At 39.2% G+C, this 20,837-nt stretch overlaps 1 protein-coding gene and 1 non-coding gene across 2 annotated transcripts in view; both read left to right on the top strand.

Moving 5' to 3' along the window:
- The first annotated feature begins 2,455 nt into the window (after nt 1–2,455).
- dcdc2c (doublecortin domain containing 2C) overlaps nt 2,456–20,837 on the top strand; it is a 93,559-nt gene continuing 75,177 nt past the window's right edge. Inside the window, exons 1-9 of the mRNA XM_018764247.2 lie at nt 2,456–2,748; nt 3,358–3,406; nt 3,997–4,073; nt 4,408–4,539; nt 5,296–5,445; nt 5,533–5,584; nt 10,355–10,505; nt 12,839–12,939; nt 14,687–14,818. Of these exons, the coding sequence (XP_018619763.2) occupies nt 2,456–2,748; nt 3,358–3,406; nt 3,997–4,073; nt 4,408–4,539; nt 5,296–5,445; nt 5,533–5,584; nt 10,355–10,505; nt 12,839–12,939; nt 14,687–14,818 (1,137 nt within the window). The remainder of the gene's footprint in view (nt 2,749–3,357; nt 3,407–3,996; nt 4,074–4,407; nt 4,540–5,295; nt 5,446–5,532; nt 5,585–10,354; nt 10,506–12,838; nt 12,940–14,686; nt 14,819–20,837) is intronic.
- trnam-cau (transfer RNA methionine (anticodon CAU)) lies at nt 17,009–17,081 on the top strand. Its single transcript has one exon. It is a non-coding gene; the product is annotated as a tRNA-Met (tRNA).

Genomic DNA, 20,837 nt, shown 5'->3' with positions numbered 1-20,837 from the left:
TTAGTTTAAAAATAATATTGAAGTAAATAATATTAAATGTTGTATACCATTTTTATTGTTAAAATGTAACTTGCATTGATATCTGAAATAATATTTAATTAAGTATAAAGCAGTCTGCATTCATCAGTGGAAAGAAGCAACTGTATTAAACATTATTTTATCAGGTTATTTATTGAAATATTGATATATAAGCAGTTAGGTCTTGCAAATGAAAAAGGTGCTGGGACCTGGACTTTTTTAAACACAAAACCCATGTTATATTTACTATCATTTTTTTTTTTATTTTGTCTTAAATCTAAGTCTTAAGTCTACCGAATTTCATTGTATTGTATACAATGACAATAAAGTATCTTATCTTATCTTACCTTACCTTATCTTATCTCTTTGATTTAAATCCAGTTGACACATATTCTTTGTACTATATATCAAGCTTTAAATCCTTAATTCAGTCTGATTCATGATATATTTCAGAAATACACACTTCAAAAGATGGAAGCTGTTTATTTTGTCAAAAAAAAATAGAATACATCTTGAAAAACAAATTAAAATACATCTTTTATCACACTTTTGCATTATGTATTTCATATAACTGTAGAATTCTTTAAAAATCTCTTCCCCTTTTAACTTCCAAGACTAAAATCAAGACAAAATCACTGTTTACGTGGATGAAGCTAAAAACCTACATGAAAAACATTAATGACTGTTTTTTAAAATCCACAGCTGTATGAAGGTTTATTCTTTAAGAGGTATAAATTTCTGTTTGGGAGTTCTAGTGTTATGGTGAAGTAAAGAGATACATACGAAAAAAAAGTTAGAATTTTTATTGGTGGTTATTAATTAAAAAAACAAAGAAGAGGAATTTGAAAAGAGGGTATTTTTCATGTCTGTTTTGTGCTTTGTGGTATACAAAGCCATATAAATACTGTACTGTTACCGCAGTAGGTAGTGTGTCAGTCTCATAATCCGAAGATCGTGAGTTCGATCCTCACACAGGGCAGCACGTATTTCGTGGCTTCAGACCCTCCATCTGGCTTTTTCCTCATCTAAAAAAATGTCTATCTCTCATATAGGTAACTAATAATACAAACCTTTCAGCCTGAAGTATTTTGGAGAGGGAACCCCAGATTTCTGGGCAGCAAATGGCGTAAAGTTTTGGGATCTCGTCTTGGATCTGACAGTTTTTACTTGAATTTTTCTGCTGAAATACCCTGGGTCAAAGTACTCGAGCTGTTACAATAGACGTTGTGCAGCTGTATAAATAGGTGCATCATTGTAAATGTTGTTTACCTAAAGTTCTACGAGTGGCCTTGGATGAAAATGTTAACAACAACAACAACATCATAAATACATCCTCTCATACATCCACTCTTTGTACAGGGTTCCCTCCGGTTTCTGGTTACTTCAATATTCAGATAATGGACGATGATTCGAAAGCACAAATCACACTGTGAATGGAGGTAAGATCAGTTTACTTTCTGGACCATAAATTCGTCATTCCGTCCTTTTTACTAGCATAGGACACAAATACTCATTTAAACTTGTGCTGAATAAATTCAGGTTTATCAAATTATTTGTTTCATGTATGCTGGTGGTAGACAGTTACAGCAGATTATTGCAGTAAAGTTGAATGTGATTCATGGGCTGAAAAGACACCATTAAACTTATGTATTTTGTTTCGTTAAGGTTTTATTTCTGTGAATGACACACACAAGCATTTTCTGATGTCTATGGTGTTGGAATGCACTTCCTTTTTACAGTTTTATTGTTATTTATACAGCCTTAGATTATTATGATATACAGTACTTTAAATTATTCTTTATTATGTTATAATAAACCTTATTATATTAATATATTTAGATTTTTTAAATCAATTAAATATTTTTTATCATATTATTCACCAAATGGTATTCATTTATGCCTTTAATTTTTACTCCATTATATTGTGCTAGAATGCCTTTTTTTTGTACTTTGCTCTGCCTGCAGTGGAATTTCTGCACCTCTGTTTAGGCGACCCTTGTATAGTCGGTTTTATGGTACAAGGGACTGGAATGTAGGCAGTATAAGAAAGACAGTGAAGAGACTGATGAGTAACATTTGGTGAGATTCTGCAGGACTCTAAAAAACCATTTTAAAGCTAATTTGTGCCTCGTTATTGGCACTCCGGAGAACCTAGAACTATCGACAAAAGATGAGTTTCAACAATGGGCACGTATAATAATGAAGATGATGGTTTACCTGACAGGAACCGCAAGGATGAATAGAAGAGTGGATTACACGGCGTGTGTCTAGAGGGAGAGAAAGGCGCAGAGGACACCTGATCAGAGGCCGCACACCTGAGCAAGCCTGGGCGTCTTTCTCGAATACACCTGGGCATCTCAAGTTACTCGACGCTATTTTAATAACTTTTGCCTTTTGACCTTAGGGCTTTGATAGGCAAAGCCCAGCACAAGAAGACATGTCCGGGGCCTCGGGCAGAGCGTCCCTTCCCCGGATTCCACCTACTAAAACCATTGTGATGTACCGCAACGGGGACGCCTTTTTCCCACCCAGGAAGGTCGTGGTGAACCAGCGCCACGTGGCCACCTTTGACAGATTCCTGAGCGCGGCGACACGGGCCGTCCAGGCTCCCTTTGGGGCCGTGAGAAACGTTTACACCCCTCTGCAAGGACACCGAGTCGTGGATCTGGAGCGGCTGCGGCACGGAGAGGGATACGTGGCGGCTGGTGCGGAGCGATTCAAACACCTGGAGTAGGTGATCTGCATTTGCACTCCGTTTTACACACCTTGAAGCTTACAGAGCTGGGTCACCTGGTCATTTTAGTGGCAAGTGCAAATTTACTGAGTCACCTGTTAGTTATTGACTAGCGCTGTTCATTACCTGTGGTGAGTCACAAATGCTGTGACCTATTTACCTGTAGTGGGACTCACCTGTGCTTTTCTTCTCATGTCTCATATCATTTAGCATCCTTTGTCCCTATGGTGTTACCTAACTTGTACATTTTACTAACAAATGCAAAGTTACCGATTCACCTTTTTCTCATTTAAATGTGCGGTTCACTGCACTGACTGACCTATTGAGACTTACTGGCACTGGGGTGGACCTGTATTTTTATTTTTCTATTTCTCATCTTCTTTAGGATCTTTTATTCCTACGGTATTTTCAAGACAGTATTTACAAGACAGTATCGTCATGTAAATTTTGTTGAGAAATACTATGCTTTACCTGTGACTTAGCAGGGCTTTCATTTACCGGAGCAACTTTTTTTCTAATGTCATTTTGAGTACCTTTATGATATTGCATCTGTGGCAAATCACTGCCAATTTGCCAACCAGTGTGTGCTGTTTCTGTTTTTTTAGTTACTATAAAATAACAGCCCAGAAACCACAGAAAAAAGCAAGTGAGCTGGTAAGACTGTAAGAATTTTATTCACAGTTACCTGCTTCTTCTCTATCATTTATATAGTAAATTGAAAAACATCAACTAGAAACTAACTTTATGTCTCCTTAGACAAGTTACTCCTCCAACACATGACCTATACAGTACTAGTATTCAGAGTAAATTGAAATTAAATAAAAATTTGCCATTTGTGGAAATACTGATAAATCACATAAAAAGTACATTTTAATTTTTAAAGTTCTGCTGTTTATTATGAAATCCGGTCAAGTTCCTGTGGCAATGTTCCCCCCATGTTTATCATTAATAAAATGAAACATACTGGCTATTGAGTGGAACACATCTAAGGGAACTTTACAGATTTGGGAAAAGAACTTCATTTAATTAACTGGAAACATTAAGTGGATCGCTCGATGAATAAGTCAGTTCGTGATGTGCTGTCTTGTGCTTCCATCGTTAAGTATTGCTAACACTTCATCTGCTGCTAGAACTGCCACTGCATGAATTATAGAAATCCAGCTGCTCTCTCGGGGCACTTTCTCGACTCACGAGTATCTTTGTAAATAATATTTTAAATAAGTCATGTAACTGCTTTCTTACAGATACATCCTGTTGTTCACAGTAGAATAGTTGCTTCCTCACGCTGGAAAAAAGCGGTTAATGAATCCTGCACAATCAAGTGAGTGTGTGTCTTCAAGCTGATTTGACACTTTGCCACCTTGGCAAACACAGCGAGGTGGTATTCCAAAACACACTGGAGCCTGTCGATGGATGAGTTTTAGATACACCATTTAACAGATAATTACTTTCTTTGGAGGACTTTATCGCTGAAATGAATGTACTCAACTGGTTTAATAACTTCAATGTCCTATGAAATGTGTGCTTATTCGTTAAATGTGTGGTATGCTGCTATAGACCAACAGCACGGTAACAGTTTCAGACAAACATAAGAAATTGTACAGAATGTGTAACGGTCATGTAAAGCACATATTCATGCTTGTTGTGTTTTGTAGTGTCTTTACCAATGGAGATGTCTTGGTTCCTCCAGCTCGGATACTAATACCAAAGTACACTCTAAAAAACTGGGAAAGTGTTCTGGCCTTAGTAACACAGAAGGTTCATCTGCGCACGGGAGCTGTCCACCGGTAGGAATTCAGCTTACAATATACAGAAAAATGTATTTTACTGGGGGGGGAAAAAAAAAAAAAAAACAATTACCGAATAGTTATTTTTTCCAACTTAACTGGTTGAAGTTCTGTAATGGAAACAGTTATATGAATAAATAATAAATAATAATAAATAAACATAGCGGAGGGGGTGCAGTGGTGCAGTGCGTTGAACCATGGTCCTGCTCTCTGGTGGGTCTGGGGTTCGAGTCCTGCTTGGAGTGCCTTGCGATAGACTGGCATCCCATCCAGGGTGTGTCCCCTCCCCCTCCAGCCTTATGCCTCGTGTTGCCGGGTTAGGCTCTGGCTCCATGCGACCCCGAATGGGACAAGCAGTTCAGACGATGTGTGTGTGTAAATATATCTGTGTTTTATATAGAGTTTTACATCACTGAGCTCTAAGCTCATACGTGGGAAGATCTACTTAATAACCGAAAATCAAAATCAATTACTGTACACATGTCATCGTTACAAAAAAACATTTTAAGGTGCTAGCTGGTAATCTACATTATATTGCTGGCAATGCTATTATCTATTTATTTAAATTAGACATGAACAGCACTTGGCAAAGAAACTGAAGCCGTACACAGACAAGCTATTTAAAAATATTACGTTTTCTCTCATATAAAGCCTCCCAGTATACGATCACGTTTAACGGAAACAAATCTGATTTTGCTGCTGTGACTCCTCGTCTTAACAGTTGCAGCTTCTTTTTGTCTCGCTGCTGCTGTCCAGACTCTGCACTTTAGACGGTACTCCTCTACTCGGCTCCATCGAGCTGGAGAACTACCAGTACTATGTTGCAGTTGGAGCGGAGAGATTCCGATTTCTTCCATACTACCAGTGCATTCCTAGCAAGAGGGCTGTCCGGGCCAAAGGTAATGGGTAAGCCCTGCATCCTCTATGTGTGAAAGGACTGTAACCTTGTTGCTGGTTAGTTTGGTTTTTCACTTCTTCCCTTTTGAAAAATAGGGTCCATCATGGTCCTCCCCCAATGGGAAAATCCAAACACCCAAAGGACATGGTAAGTAGGGGTACTTCTTTTGTGATCACAGATTTTTTATTTTTTTTGCCTTTGTCAAATTTATGGGGGAACTAAAATCTTCTTTATATCATATTAATGACCAATACCACATTTATATAGCTATTTTTTTCATTTAGCTGACAGTTTCCTCTAAAGCAATTTACAATGATTTACCCCTGTACTGCTGGGTAATTTTATTTAGACTGACCTCTCTATCCAAGGTGACTTACAAAATTAGACAATCGCCTTTACAATGATTCATGCATTAGATATGCAGGGTATTCTTACCATAAAAATTCAGAGTAAATACCATGTTCAAGGGTAGTAAGAGCAGTGATTTAAACCCGTTTGTTTCAAAGCAACATACAAGTGCAACGCAACTCAGAATATACAAAGTGTATTTTGTGAAGAGAGAAAAAAACTACAAATAGACACTCATGACTCTAAAAGCATAATTTTTTCTCTGATACCACATCATGGTTTTACTGGTACAATTGACTAAAATGTCTCTTTGTAAAAGTGACATTCAAACAGCAAATTTACTAATTCAGATTTTCAGATGATCAGGAGAGAAGTGGGTTTTGAGTCTTTTCCTGTATGCTAGAAGGGATTCAGTAGCTCTGAGTGACTGAGGGAGCTCAGTAGTACAGTGAGACCAAACCCAAGAAGCAATGTACTTTTGACAGTTGTTCCTCTCCTGAATGGGACAGGCAAGTTTCTGAAGCTGGAGCGGAGTCCAGGCACTTTAGGTATAGGGGTGTATAGGGGTGTATAGCCTTTTACTGTCTTGTAGGCCATAGTCAGAATCTTGATCTGATAGAAGGAGCTACAGGAAACCAGTTGAGAAAATACTACTATATTAGCAAGTCGCTTTATCACCTACATTTCAGTTATAACATTATTGTCTTCTTTTCCTTAAGTTTAAGTCATTGAATTACAACAAAGGTTGTTCACTGTCAGAAAAATGTTTAACGCTGACAGTTCGATTATGTCTTTTGCTGATATTACTTGCCACACACATTAGAAAGCCCTGCCAAATGCAACATGTTTTGCTCATAATTTTTCTCTCGTATGGTGCATACACCAAAGGTTATCCATGACAATCTGCAAACTCTCCATGTAAGGACACGCGAATGCTTGTTCGCTGGTGCCTCTCCCAGACCTCGATCAGACCTTGAGCGTGGCTTTCGTTATAATTGCAAACAGATGAAAACTCTCTTTTGCTGACAAATATCCAGAAAGACATTGTGCAGAAAAACAGTCAGACAAACTGGGTTGTGGTGTTACAGCGGAGATGAGCGCCTCGTACAGTCAGCAATGAGAGTTGTTATCTGTGCGACAGCTTCATATATTTTTTCGGCAGAACAGAAGCAATTCCTTTTTCAAATCGTGTTATATGCTCAGTCCACATACTGCAGGCGAGTCTCGCTGCTAGTCTTGCCTGTAAGAATTCATCCTGCATAGGAACCAGTGTTTTACTGTACTGCGATCGCCCTGAAAAGCCCGTGATCTTTCACGGTGCCATAATAAATAATATAATGGCTGCTGCAAGTGGCTGTGCTCTCTGGTGCTGTGTGAGACACTTCTCCGTCATCAATCACTGTCTCAGGGAGGTACGGTGTTACCCTGTCTTCCACTTTGAAAAGAATCCCCAGACGGGTGCTCCTGTGCTGATTGATCAAGTGTAGCAGACACATTGGGGGGGGGGGGGGGGGGGGGGTACAGAGAACGGGTACAAAAAAATAAAATAAATGAAATAAAAAACCTTCACTTTTGCAGAATGGGACAATTTGTATTGTGATTAAGTAGGTGGCGTTGAAAGGGGGTCGGAACACATCACAGCGGGGGTGACGAAACACGTGGAGAAAGGCGCTCAGGACCGAATACGCAAACTCAGCAGATTAGGCCCGAGATGAAATCAACAGAGAAATATGTTATGCCTGTTTATTATAAACAAGAAAAATGATAGCCTCACCCTTGTCAGTGCCAATTTAAATTGTGCATGAATGATTTTCTTTTCTGGATCAGTTATTCCTCACCAAAATGTATAGAAATGGGGGATTATTTAATCACAGAAACAACATTTATGTGAGAGGTCTGTGACTGGCAGAAATTGCAGCTGTTGATCAAAGTTTCCAGGGTGTGTTTGATTAAATTAAAAGCATGCACTGGTTCAGCACATCAAAATCTATATTTATGAATAATTGCATTCAGTATAAATTGTTTTTTTTTAATGAGTTGTATCATTTCAGACCTAATTCTGTCAATGAATTATGTTATTAAATACAGTACTAACAGCAAAAATCTAAATTTAGATTCAGTTTAATTTTGACAAAAAGAAAAAAATCTGGTGCACTCATAATGCACATGTCTAAACGATGTGTTTAAACTGTTTATAGCATATGCACATAAAACATGAATACGATGTGTGGACTAAAGTATTCCTGTCATGTTTATTTCTTAGAATATAATAATAATAATAATAATAATAATAATAATAATAATGTTGCCTCTTAACAGCAGGCAGAGAACATTAAGGCAGTGAAAGTACTGTATATCAGCTACATTGTTTTCCCAGCCTTCACCTATAGAGGGCGACATTGTCTTAGCAGTCCTACCCTCCCATCACCAGGGGGTCTTGTAGTGTGAAAAAACTGACACCACACTGGCAGTATTAATGCCTCTTCTGTGCACAGTGATTCATTTCATTTCATAGCCCTCCCCTTGCTTCCAAAATGGGATTTTAACTTCAGATTACAGGGCATGATAATGTATAAATTTTCTACTGTAAATGTGTTTGAGTGGTGTTCAGCTGCTCTCTTCCTCTGAGCAGCTGTTCCAAATGTTAAGTTGTCAGTATTACAGTAGTGCAAAGGGCATGTACCTTGGGCTCATATGACTGCAGGATTAAGGAGCTGGAGAAAAGGCCACTAGGGGCTGGGCAGTACGGATGGGCTATGCTCCCTCTTGCACACTGCGCCTGTTGAGGACACTGGCTGTACAGAAACTGGCCCATTTTGTGCATGTGAACCCATGCGCTGAAGTCAGTTTCACAGCAGTGGAACGGAGATGGGTGGGTGGCATGAGCAGATGAGCAGACCGCCAGTAAGATATAACTCCCACCGAGACACTACCCCCCCCCCCCCCCCCCCCCATGGTTAGTGCTCTTTGATCTGAAGACCATCACATTGCCCAGCTCCTGCTATCATATCAGTGTCGGCCTGACTCCACTGCACTGGCGCTTAACAGGACAGAGGCAATACACTCCCCATTGTCTGAGGCTTCACACACTGATTATACTTTCCCCCTGATTTCCTCTTCTGCTCTACACTCCGAATTACATGTTTATACAGAAGTTAAGTGATTTAAACATTTTGCATGGCTGTCATAGTGAAATCGTTTGGAATACTTGCTCTTTCCATGTTCCAAAAACTTTTAATTTGAGCAAAAATACTAAAAAATAGCACAAAAAATTTAATGGTATGATTACTTTTTAATTTGCACATTTCTAAAATTTGACCTATCGTACTTGTGGAAGGCAAGTTTTTTTTTTTTTAAGGTGTGTGTGTACTGCACACACTTTCCATGTCCTGTGGGGACATCTCCAAGGAATTTCTGCAAACTTTTCATTTTCAATAAAAGGTTCACCTGACTTATGAGGTCAGACATTTGGCCCCACTGACTATATGAGAATAAATGTTTCCACAAGGTGCTGGCATGTCTGAAGGAACAGCCTCCAGATGATACAAAGCAAAAGATGTATTACATAAAGTGCTACATAAAAAAAAAAAAACAAACAAAGCATTAATTTGCATGTATTTTTAACCGACAAGTCAATTGGCAGCGTCTGCTGAACTCCGTTTCAACCTTTGCCGAATTAAAATCCCAGACACTCTTCAGCCCTTTGCTTCTCGAACCCGTCGTCGATTCCTAATATTCAAAGGGGCAAACAAAGTTTGCCTTGGTGTTAACAAACAAAACAACTGTTCTGCTATTCCCTCGGCTCAGCGTTGGCGTGCTAACAAATACAATTGCCCGAAGGGTGTTCTTCTGGGAGGCAGGGATCGGTTAACAACCTTTAAGCAATGGAAGCAAACATAAAAAAGAACATTAAGATCATGTACTTCCCTACCTCTCCACCTAGGAGTAACTATGCAGAGCATGGGAAGAGAAAATTTGCTTGTGTGGGAGCACTAATATAGACTCGTGCCCCACGGCCTGAACGGCGCACCAGTCATCATCTTCCCCTCTGTTTTCTTTGCCTTTCTCTCACTCGGTCTGGTTCCCAACCCCTTGTCATCAATACCCATCCGCAGCCTGCTCAAGAATAAGTTATTCCCAAGAACTCTTTTCCCTTTTAGCTTGTTTGGATTTTCATTGTTTGATCTTGATAAATAAGACGAATGCGGTTAGAAATTCATGGCTGCCCTATTTCATCAATAAATGATTAGTTTGCTGTGCTCTCTGGTGATTGATAGGCTGTACATGGGGATGTATTGGAACCAGATGAATTCAATACTATGGGAGTCACAGGAGGCCTGCAAAACACATCAGCTCATGAAAAATTGAGGTCAATGTAGAATTCTGAAAAAATATAAGTAGGAAAAGAAGGAATAGCAGAAAAACAAGTTTACATTCTTATGCTCCAAGTGCGACTGCACAGATACAAATTTATGTAATCCAGTATTTTTGACAGAACAGAGCAGAAGAAATAGAACTGTACTGATTTGGAGTCAGCGCCTCAGCTCACACTGGCTTTGCTCCATGTAGCTTTCAGATCAAAGAGGCCCGTTTCTTGCTGAAGATCCAGAAGACGGTGAGCTGCTACAAAACCCATCGGGCTCTCCCTTCTATTCCAGGCCGGAGCGAACAAAAGCACAGAAGGTGATCGCCAAAAATCTGCACTTCCTCTCAACAAAAGGTGGGTACCGCGACCCCTCAGACTGACACCCCGTTGTGACAAACAGGTTTGTAAGCTTTCGTCGTCTTCATGTCTTTCTGATTGAAACTAGATCATTTAGAGAAGCAGCTGGTATGTTTGTTTATGCAGTTAGCCCCCGACTTACAAACTTAATTGGGATCGACGATTGGTTCATTATTCGAAAAGTTTATAGGGCAAGCATAACACAGAGTGACTGGGTAGGATGCAGCATAGGGTCTTTTTTTGGACGGGAACAGGATGGCTCAGCAGACTGACTCTCTCCGTCCATCCCTCTGGTGAGCCGGGAATGGCTTGTGCACGTGCCTGGGCGTTTTGAGACCCCTGGTAGAAGTATTTGCGACATGGTACAAAAAAGAAAGCCCAATAAAGAAGTAAACCTGAGTGCTCGATCCCCTCTCTTATGCCACACATCATGAAATTCATTAATGCCCAATGGAAGTGCAAATGATATGTTATTAACCTTAAAGGGTAGAAAATAAATACTCATGATTTCTGAGCCGGACATATTACATGGAAGTAAATGTTGACGGAGAGGTGTCTATCGCTGATGACTAAAAGTAGTAGATGTAGAAACCAACTAATCATTTGCGGTGTGCTTACCTTCAGTTTTTTTCTTTTTTAACTCTTTTGGCAAACTTTAGGCAGCACTTCTTATTCATGATTACTATCTGTTAGCACATTCAGTAACACTTTGGCAGGCAATTTTAACTGGTGCACAAGACATCTTTTTCTGGAAAATAAGTACTTCTCAAAAAAGTATGTATTGGCAAAAGTTTCTTACTTTAAAGTTTGCAAGTTGGGAACCAAGTGTACCTTTTTACACAATCCATATTTTGAGTAAGAAGCCTGCCAAAGGTAAAATGAAAAATATACCTTATAGGGATGTTCCATATGTGTGTGAGTGTCTGCACATTTTTTTATGCGAGGTGCTAAGGATTACTTTAGGTTACTTTTAATTTGCAAGATACTCTCCTGGGGACATCCTACATCAGGGAAATACATCGTATAGCAAATTCCTCCCTAAGAGGCGAGTATTTAACTGAACAAGGTTTGAAATTGGATAAAGCTCTCTAAATCATAAATAAATTCTATTAGGCCTTGTAGTGTGACATGGGACACTGGGACTCCTGTGAGCATGAGGGTAAAACAATTTAATCAATTTGCAAATGACTGGGAATAAAGACATACATACAAAAATGTGTTATCATCTGTGTTGCACAGACAGGGTTTTCTGGTTTGCTCTTGGACATACGTGTGCGTGATTTTTATTTTTAACGATGGCTGCTCAGTGACAGCGGTATATCGAGTTCTGAAATAATCCTGTCTAAAGATGCTATGAGATCATAGCATGACTAATGCTGCGGCATTTAAGAGGTGCTATTACTTCACACACTGCCGAGCCAACAGTCCTGAGGTGGGGTTGAATTTCCTTTCCCCGTGTCCAGACTGTGTTAACATGGAGTGGGGCGTCTGCAGGCTGGACTGTAAGAGCACCCCAGTACTTTTCCTGGCTCTGGATACTTGATCATTCGATGGGGCAAACCCCTTACCATAAAGTCATCGTTAATGGTTAAAATACCACTTCATAGACACACACACACACACACACACACACACACACACACACACAGACACACACACACACGGTTGTCAGACCGTCCCGAGCATAAGTCTGGATGGATCTTCTGATGGATGGATCATCTTCTGATTAGATGGATCTATTAAACTTTATAAGCCCAGTGCAGTACCGACGCTTGTTAAATGGTGGCTTTGCTGCTAAACTAGCTTAGCTTTTCACTGTTCCTTATGAGCAATGTCTCAGAGATTTATGCATGTCAAAATTTTACAGTGAGAGGATGGTTTGCATTTTCAAGTGCCATACATTATAACCTGGATCATTTAACATGTGGGAGGTGGACCCAGCAGAAAGTATTGAGTAATGATAGAACAAGGAATATGTAACATGACATCCTGCTAGACTCTAGGATTTACTTATTCATCAAAGATAGGTTTAATTTATTCTGCATGGTGTTATCATCAGTAATTCATGTAATTCCTAAATGCCCCAAACTAATGTGTGACATTGTGATGTTCTGGCTCTTTTAATAGAAAGTGCTTATGCTTATCAAAAATGCATGTTTAAGATGTGGTTTACAAATGCTTCTAACATTAATCTTTTCTTTTGTCACCCACATATACAGTTTTGGATAAATAAATGCGTTTATGTATGAAAAATGCAGAGTATGAAAACAGCCCAGCCATATTAATTAATGCCAGCTGTCAAAATAATTGAGATTTATCACTTTATTTAGACGGAAACATATTCATGGCAAAAAGCAGAAGAAAGGAAATGATGGGTGCGATGGAAGTGCAGGAAGATGGTCGAATGAAGGTGGACTTGCCTATTGATCAGGTAAACATCTATCTATCTTAGGGCCATATAAGCATGGAAAAATAATTAAAAGAATCATTCAGTACACTTCTATGATGTTAATGAGATAGAATTTACATACATTTTTGACACTTCAAGGTTAAACAATTGCTTTTGTTAAATTTAAATAAAGTTGCACCTTGAACACAATACCAAGCAACATGATTAAATATAATGAATATATTTAGTTCTGTCCATACTACGTTATTTCTATTCATAGTTACATTTTTGTTTAATATAGCCTTGCTTGGACCACTTGCTCTAAGGGATACCCTTGAACTTAATTGGTTAATTAAAGTTATTGCTTGAATATAAGAACTTATGCTGAATTTTGCAGGTAAAAGTAAATTAATGTTTTGAAAGTGGGTTAATTAGTAACTTAGTCACATCTGGTGATGTTATTTTCATTCCAAATAACTTTAATTAACTGATACAATTCTTGAATTCAACATAGAGCATGATACCTTATATCTACTGTAGATTTTTGGAAGAAAATGAAATAAACATGTTTCCTGTTTAAATACAGAGTAACTGAATTGAACTGCTTTTACATATAAAGCACACCGCACAGACTTTGAATTGTTAAATACAGCTAGTCTCCAACTTATGAACTTTAGAGTAACAAACTTTTTTTGCACATAAAAACTTTCTTGAGCAGTATTTAGTGTGATTTTTCATAAAGATCCAAAGCTTCTGTATCAACTTGTTTTGAATTGTCATCAAAGCCCTGTTCCTGAATCATCCTCCACCTCCAAGTAATACCTTCACCTCTGAGCTGATGCACAATTGTTGTCTATGCTGCAAAGTAAATACACACACACACACACACACACATTTTCAGAACCGCTTGTCCCATACGGGGTCACGGGGAACCGGAGCCTACCCGGTAACACAGGGCGTAAGGCCGGAGGGGGAGGGGACACACCCAGGACGGGACGCCAGTCCGTCGCAAGGCACCCCAAGCGGGACTCGAACCCCAGACCCACCGGAGAGCAGGACTGTGGTTCAACCCACTGCGCCACCGCACCCCCGCGCAAAGTAAATAGCATAATTAAAAAAAAAAAAAACAAAAATAGCACAATCATGCTTTTATTTCTTATTATGTTTGTATTGGATATAATGAAATTTCACGTGATATGTTGGGTAAACAACAGGAATGAGGAGTTGTAGGTGAGCACAAGCACCCTGATCCATTTCTTTACTGGCCTTCTTATTTACAACATGTCGAAAATACTCCAGCCAGGACATGAGGCATCCTGGCTCACAAAAGAGCAGGGCTGTTTGCAGCCTTGCTGTCAACAATCTGCTCAATGGGAGAGAGAGAAACAATCGGCTGTACTTCTCTCTTCTCCACAAAAAGCCATGCTGTTGCCTCCCCCACTTAGTCATTCAGCAGATGGGTTTTCTCTGAAGTGAAATACAACTCAAAGTGAACAAAAGTGCATTTTACCATCAGAAAGGTACAGACGCAGACCTGCAATTCTCAAAGTACACTTATTTAATCCATACCACAATTTTTTGCTGGAGCACATCACACAAGGCATTGCATAGAGAACTGATGACAAGCCTCTGGGCCTTGACTTACAAATTTCTCAAGTAACAAACCAATTCTTGGTCCCAATTAAGATCCTAAGTTGGTGGCTAACTGTAATCGCCTATTTGAACTTTAAATATCACACAATGCATTACTCACCACATACAGTGAGTTTTTCGCCATTCACATTTCCAGATGGAAGCCAAGGTGGTTGATGAAGAGCAGTATGAGCTCATCCATTCCCGGTCACGAATGGGCTCCCTAAGAGGGCCTGGCACATCCAGTAGCGAGACGGTCTCGTGGGCCATGAATACAGGCTTGGGAATGGTGGGTCAATCTGCTGCAGCTGTGCACCTTGGCAATGTGGTACCCCCTACCTAACATGCTGATTAACCTTGGCGTATGTCCTTTTCAGGGCTCAGCCACTGCCTCCTCATTGGGGGAATTAGGCCAAAGAGAACCAGAACAAACTTCCTGGCATCGTACACGTACCGAACAAGAGAACAGGTGCATGTTCATGTTTAATACTACAAAAAATCGGGTGCCATGATGGTACAGGGGATAGTAGGGGTGCCTCACAGTGCCTGGGCTATAGGGTTGCATGCAGGTTCAGTCACTGTGGTGTTAGTGTGGGTTTTCAAAAGGGTGTTCTGGTTTTCTCCCACAGTACAAAGGCAGGTGTTTCATGTCAATTGATGGGTTTAAATTGGCTATAGTATGTGAATTTATGTGTGTGGGTGGCTACTCTGACCGGGACTGCCATCTAGCATTATGTATCAACCATAGTTGTTTTTTCTTTTGCGATTCCCTAAAATTATATGGTGATTTGAGATACTTTCCTATACACAATATATGTTCTATTTTAGGTGAATGCATTTAGATTATAGTATAATTCCCTGGAATGAATTTTTAAAGTAGTGGCAGATAGGACTTTCCTACAATACTTTTCTTTAATAACCATAAGTGCATAGTAGTATAAAGGTATGAACACACATAATAAAACCGTTTATTGTGATACAATGCAATTTCATTCCATTTTGAAATAGCAAGTCTTATTAAACAATGGGCAACTGACCATTTTGTTAAATGGAAATCATCATTTTAAGACAAGGCAATTACATCTAAGGGACGTTTATATGATGATGATGATGATGATGATGATGATTATAATACTGGGGTATGCTCTTTTGTAATTAAGATGCTGTTCTTGAAAGTAATTATTGACATTAGGGACCAGTTATTACCTCCTGAAAGGCTACATAAATAATGTTATTAATTATGGCATTCTCTTCAGATTGGAACACTGCTGAATCAGGTGTGAAACAGATTCACTGAATAGCCAAGGTGTAATTGAAGCAATTGGATCACAGTCCTTAGCTCTGGACTAATTAACAGAATAACTATCAGCATATTAAACAGTTACTGGTGACCTTTTGTTTGATTCACCATTTCTGTGGAAGGACTTGTATGTACCTTCGATGGTCTTTTTTCTTGAGAAAAAGGCACTTATGATAGTTTTTTCACAGCACCAGTAGACAACACAGGCCCAATGCCAGAGGCAGTGAAATATGTCCTTATTTTTGTTATATTATATAATTACTCACCACTAACAATAAACCTCCCTACTATTACTATCCATAAGTCACTGATGTTTTAAAACGAGCAGTTATTAATAAATCATTCAAGAACAGGAGCTTAGCATTATTTCATGTCTGCTGGGTGCTTTATAGTATGTGATGCATACTATATGAAAACAGTATTTGATATTATTGATTTACATTGTGCCTATGCTTCAGTTAACATTTGCATTCCAGAATGTCCTGCGCTTCAGCAGTTTTGTTCCAACTTTCCAGCTTTTTACTATTTGTAATATAATATCGCACTTCGCTCTGGGTTCGGATGAAGCGAAGAAAAACACACGACCAGAGTTCATAAGAACGTTTATTGCTATAACAGTACACGCAGAAAATGCTCTTGGTCCGAGGACCTTTTTCTATCGCCTCCAACGAGCCTTCCCAGCCTGCTTAGCGCCCCAGCTGTTTTCCCTCCTTTTTTCCACTCGCCAACACGTTCAGTCCCTTACGATGTTTTACTATAATCTCTGCTTCTAAATCGCGGCGAATTTAAACCGCGATTCGGGCATTTAATAACAGCGCTAACAGCGTTCACAAAAATTATCGGTTTGTGATGCTTGTGACATTTGATTATAAAGTGCTTAAAATCCATAGCTGCATGCCATGAAAGCTTTTTCTTAATTAATCTTAATGCATTTCTGCTCGATAGTTGTGTGTTAAGTATGTATTTCACCCTAAAGTCAGTGCGAGTTTTTATTGTGTTAAAGCAGTGGTTATTATTTAAAAAAAAAAAAAGAAGAAGAGGAATTTGGCATTTTCTCATGTCGGTTTTGTATTTGTGGATACGAAGTCACATGAATAGCCTACAATATTTTTTACCTTATTGAGTTACAGTCTGTCAGCACTCCAGTCTGGTTTGAAAAAAGCAGGGGTCTCTGCAAGAGCCTCGTTAGCGCAGTAGGTAGCGCGTCAGTCTCATAATCTGAAGGTCGTGAGTTCGATCCTCACACGGGGCAAGGCTGTGTTTTGTGGCTTGAGAGCCTCTATCTGGGCTTTTTCCCTCATCAAAAAAAAAAAAACAAACCATCTCTACATATAGGTAACTAATAGTACAAACCTTTCAGCCTAAGGCATTTTGGAGAGGAACCCCAGATACTGGGCAGCAGGTGGAGTAGTGTTTTGGAATCTTGTCTTGGATCTGAACGTTAGTTTGAATTTCACTGCTGAAATACCCTGGATCAAGGTACTTACACGAAAATAAGGGGAACACACACACACACACACACACACACACACACACACACACACACACACTTTCTGAACCGCGCATCCCATACGGGGTCACGGGGAACCGGAGCCTACCCGGCAACACAGGGCGTAAGGCCGGAGGGGGAGAGGACACACCCAGGACGGGACGCCAGTCCGTCGCAAGGCACCCCAAGCGGGACGTGAACCCCAGACCCACCGGAGAGCACGACTGTGGTCCAACCCACTGCACCACCGTGCCCTAAGGGGGAACACCGAATAGTATATTGATATCAAAGACCTAATGTGGAGTTCAGCCAGCCTCTGTCTTCAGAACAGCTTCAGTTTTTCAGAAGGCTGTCGTACAAGCCTTGAACTGCGTGTAGTGCGGTATTGCACCATCTTTCAAGGAGAAAAAGCCTTGGGTTCTCTAATTGATTCTGGGCTGGGCTCTGGACCCCCAGCAACCATGACCAAGGCAATCAGTTAATGATAACAGATAGATCGATGGAATGCTGTTAGCTGCCTCATGCTGCTTTGAAAACTCATGTCAAAGTGTTAACCCTCAGACCCCTTTCCTAGGTGACACACACTGCTAAGTGGCAGTAAGCCAAATATGACAAACTTTTGCATTTCTCATTTTTTTAGTGATTTACTTCCTTCAAAATCAAGTTCCTTTAACATGCAATGTTTCTAGTATTTTGTCCATCCCAATGTATAGATTAACTGTACATGCAGTTCCAACAGAACAACCATATCCCTAATTAAATGTCAGATATCCATACGTCTGTTAACTGTCGAAACTTTTTCATCTACATCAGTCCATCTCAGAGTATCTTGATGAGCTAGAATGAATTTTTTGTACTTTAGTTGGAATATAATTTCATATTAAGGCTATTTGTCTTTAATAATAATTTCTTATTATTTTTTAAAAAATTATTTTTCAGTGACTCACATGGTCTTCTTTGAAACCAACATCGACTGCCAGTGGTTGGATGCACTGAATGCCATTTATCTGAACTTTGGGAAACATCACTTCACAAAGTATATGGAATATTGAGACATATGTTTGAATAATGTCTTCAGGCAATATGCTGGATGTAAAACAATGCGGCAATCAAATTAAGATATAGTTCAAATGTAGTCATTATATCATTTTATCTTGCCTTCTGCAGCCTGAGATACTATTTATGGCAGCCATTAAAGATGAATAAACCTGGATTTAAGAGGTTAAAGCTTTTGTTTTTCTGTGTGTTCTAATGATGTTTTCTCCCCTATCCCAGCACATTCATTAGAGAAAGGGTAAAACTAATAATGTATGAGCAGTAGTGTAACAATGTATCTTGCACATCTATTTTTGTCCATTTAATGATACTGGCTGGTTTTATTAGCCAGAATGTAATAATTTTTCTAAAAAAAAAAACAAATTTAACAGGAGTATTAATTTGATCAAACGTATTTTATTTAGTAGGTGTTCGGTTGTCTTCCTCTTCTACAGAATATTATTAAAAATATCAAATGGCTATTGATCGGCCCCATACGTCTGCGATTTTCTCTTGATGTTTCCCAATGCAAGTTAAACGCTTCAGAGATTCCTTCGAAGCCTGATTATGACTCACAAGGTGAACCATCAACCTCAGAGGCGAATGCTGGCTCTGCAAATAAATATTCCTCCGTGATCTAAGGGTGACTGTGTTATACCATTAGTTTAATGACCATTCACTGCCTAATGAGCAGTGATCAGAGTGATATCCTTCGTTATGCTTTGCAGGGCTATTGAGTCACTCAAATAATATAAACTGCTGATGTCTGTTTCACACACTGAGATGGATGAAATTGGGTCTGTGGAATGCTTCAGCGAATATAAGCTTTTAATTGTACTTTGCCTTCACATGTGACTTTGAATCAATTTGAGTGATTTAGCAATTAAACGTATTAGTTGCTACATACACATCCCACAAAAAGAGGCAACGCAACAGAATGCAGCCTTGATCTGAAGTACAGCCTTTAGAGTTTTCGTCAGTCTTCAACAGACTGTATTGTATTGTGCACATATTCCATAAAGGTTTATACTGCAGTCTACATGCAAACAAATAGTAAAACTTATCCCACTTTTGAACATGTCCTTTGTTTTGAGAAAGGTGGTGGAGAAAAGCCATGAATCCATGCAAAAGCTAAAGCATGGAAGCCCAAGATAGTGCAGCTTAATATTACTGATTTTAACAATGGTTTTGCAAAGATTTTGTTTTTAAATGTGTATTGTCTATTGGATGCTTTATTGCCTTCATTCTATGGTAACAGAAACGAACAAACTAACTGTACTTAAGAAACACGCGTCTGCATTAAAGTCTCTCCTACTGCTAATATAATTCACACACTGTTTTCTATGAGATGTATGTTGCTTTAGAGAAAAGCGTCTGCTAAATGAATAAATATAAATGAATGTAAATGTAAATGAATACATGTACAAGCATTGACTAAAGGAGACAAAGATGATACATATAACAATTAAAATTTTAATAAATGCATACTAACTATAAGTTGCTCCATATAACAGCTGGATCTGATATTTAATCATTTAAAAAAAAATTATACATTCTATTCAAAAAGCAAATGCCAGTGTGCTAATAAAGGACAGCTGTGTTGGTGACATTGAGACCATTTTATTGATTAGAGAGAATATAATCATCGGAAAGAACTCCAGGTACTCTGTTTATAAAAGTTTAATTTTTCTGTAATTATGAAGCTCCCGTTTAAGTTAGCAAACATTGTAAATCACTTGTGGGAAAGGCATCAGGGAAATAAATGTTTACAATAAATACAAAGAAAAATTAAAAGGCTTTCTCTAGGAGCTCTGGTTTCCTGCCACAGTCCAAAGAGATGTGTTTCAGGTGGATAGGGGACTCTTAATTTGCCAAGTGTGTGAATGTCTGTGTAAATGATTGAGTGATTGCTTGATAGTCCTTTGATGGACTGATGGCTCATCCAGGGTGTACCCTGCCTCATACCCTGAGCTTCTGGGACAGACTTTTGGCTATCAGAGCTCTGCAGTGGACCTGTGGCTATTGATAACGGATGGATTGGTAATAATAAACAAATCAACTTAACCCTAAATGGGGATGCAGAAGTGTAGCAGGTTTGTCTGGGGCCTGCTCTTCGGAGGGTTTGTGGTTCAAGCCCTGCTGGGGGCGCCTTGTAGCAGACTGGTATCCTGTCCGGGATGTGTTCCCTCACCCCTGCACCCTGTGTTGCCTGGTTATACTCTAGCTCAGGACAAGTGGACATTGTGTGTGTGTACTTAATGTTAGATTTTTTTTAGTGAGGAGAACCCAAAATCACTGTCAAGTAAATACATTATCCCTAATAACTTCCTTCAAACTATATCTAGATGACAAGACTTTGCCCTGCTTGGAGACTTTATGTTCTTTGCTCTTTTATCACACAATGAGCTCTTCTCCTTCAAAAGTTATTGGCAATGTGAACAGTGACTGTATAATTTATGTCCACTGTTAGGGTCCACCGATATT

This window comes from Scleropages formosus, chromosome 15 (genome assembly GCF_900964775.1).
Source record: "Scleropages formosus chromosome 15, fSclFor1.1, whole genome shotgun sequence".
NCBI classification, from domain to species: domain Eukaryota; kingdom Metazoa; phylum Chordata; class Actinopteri; order Osteoglossiformes; family Osteoglossidae; genus Scleropages; species Scleropages formosus.
Note: the sequence above shows the minus strand (reverse complement) of the source record. Positions and strands in the feature narration are given on the sequence as shown.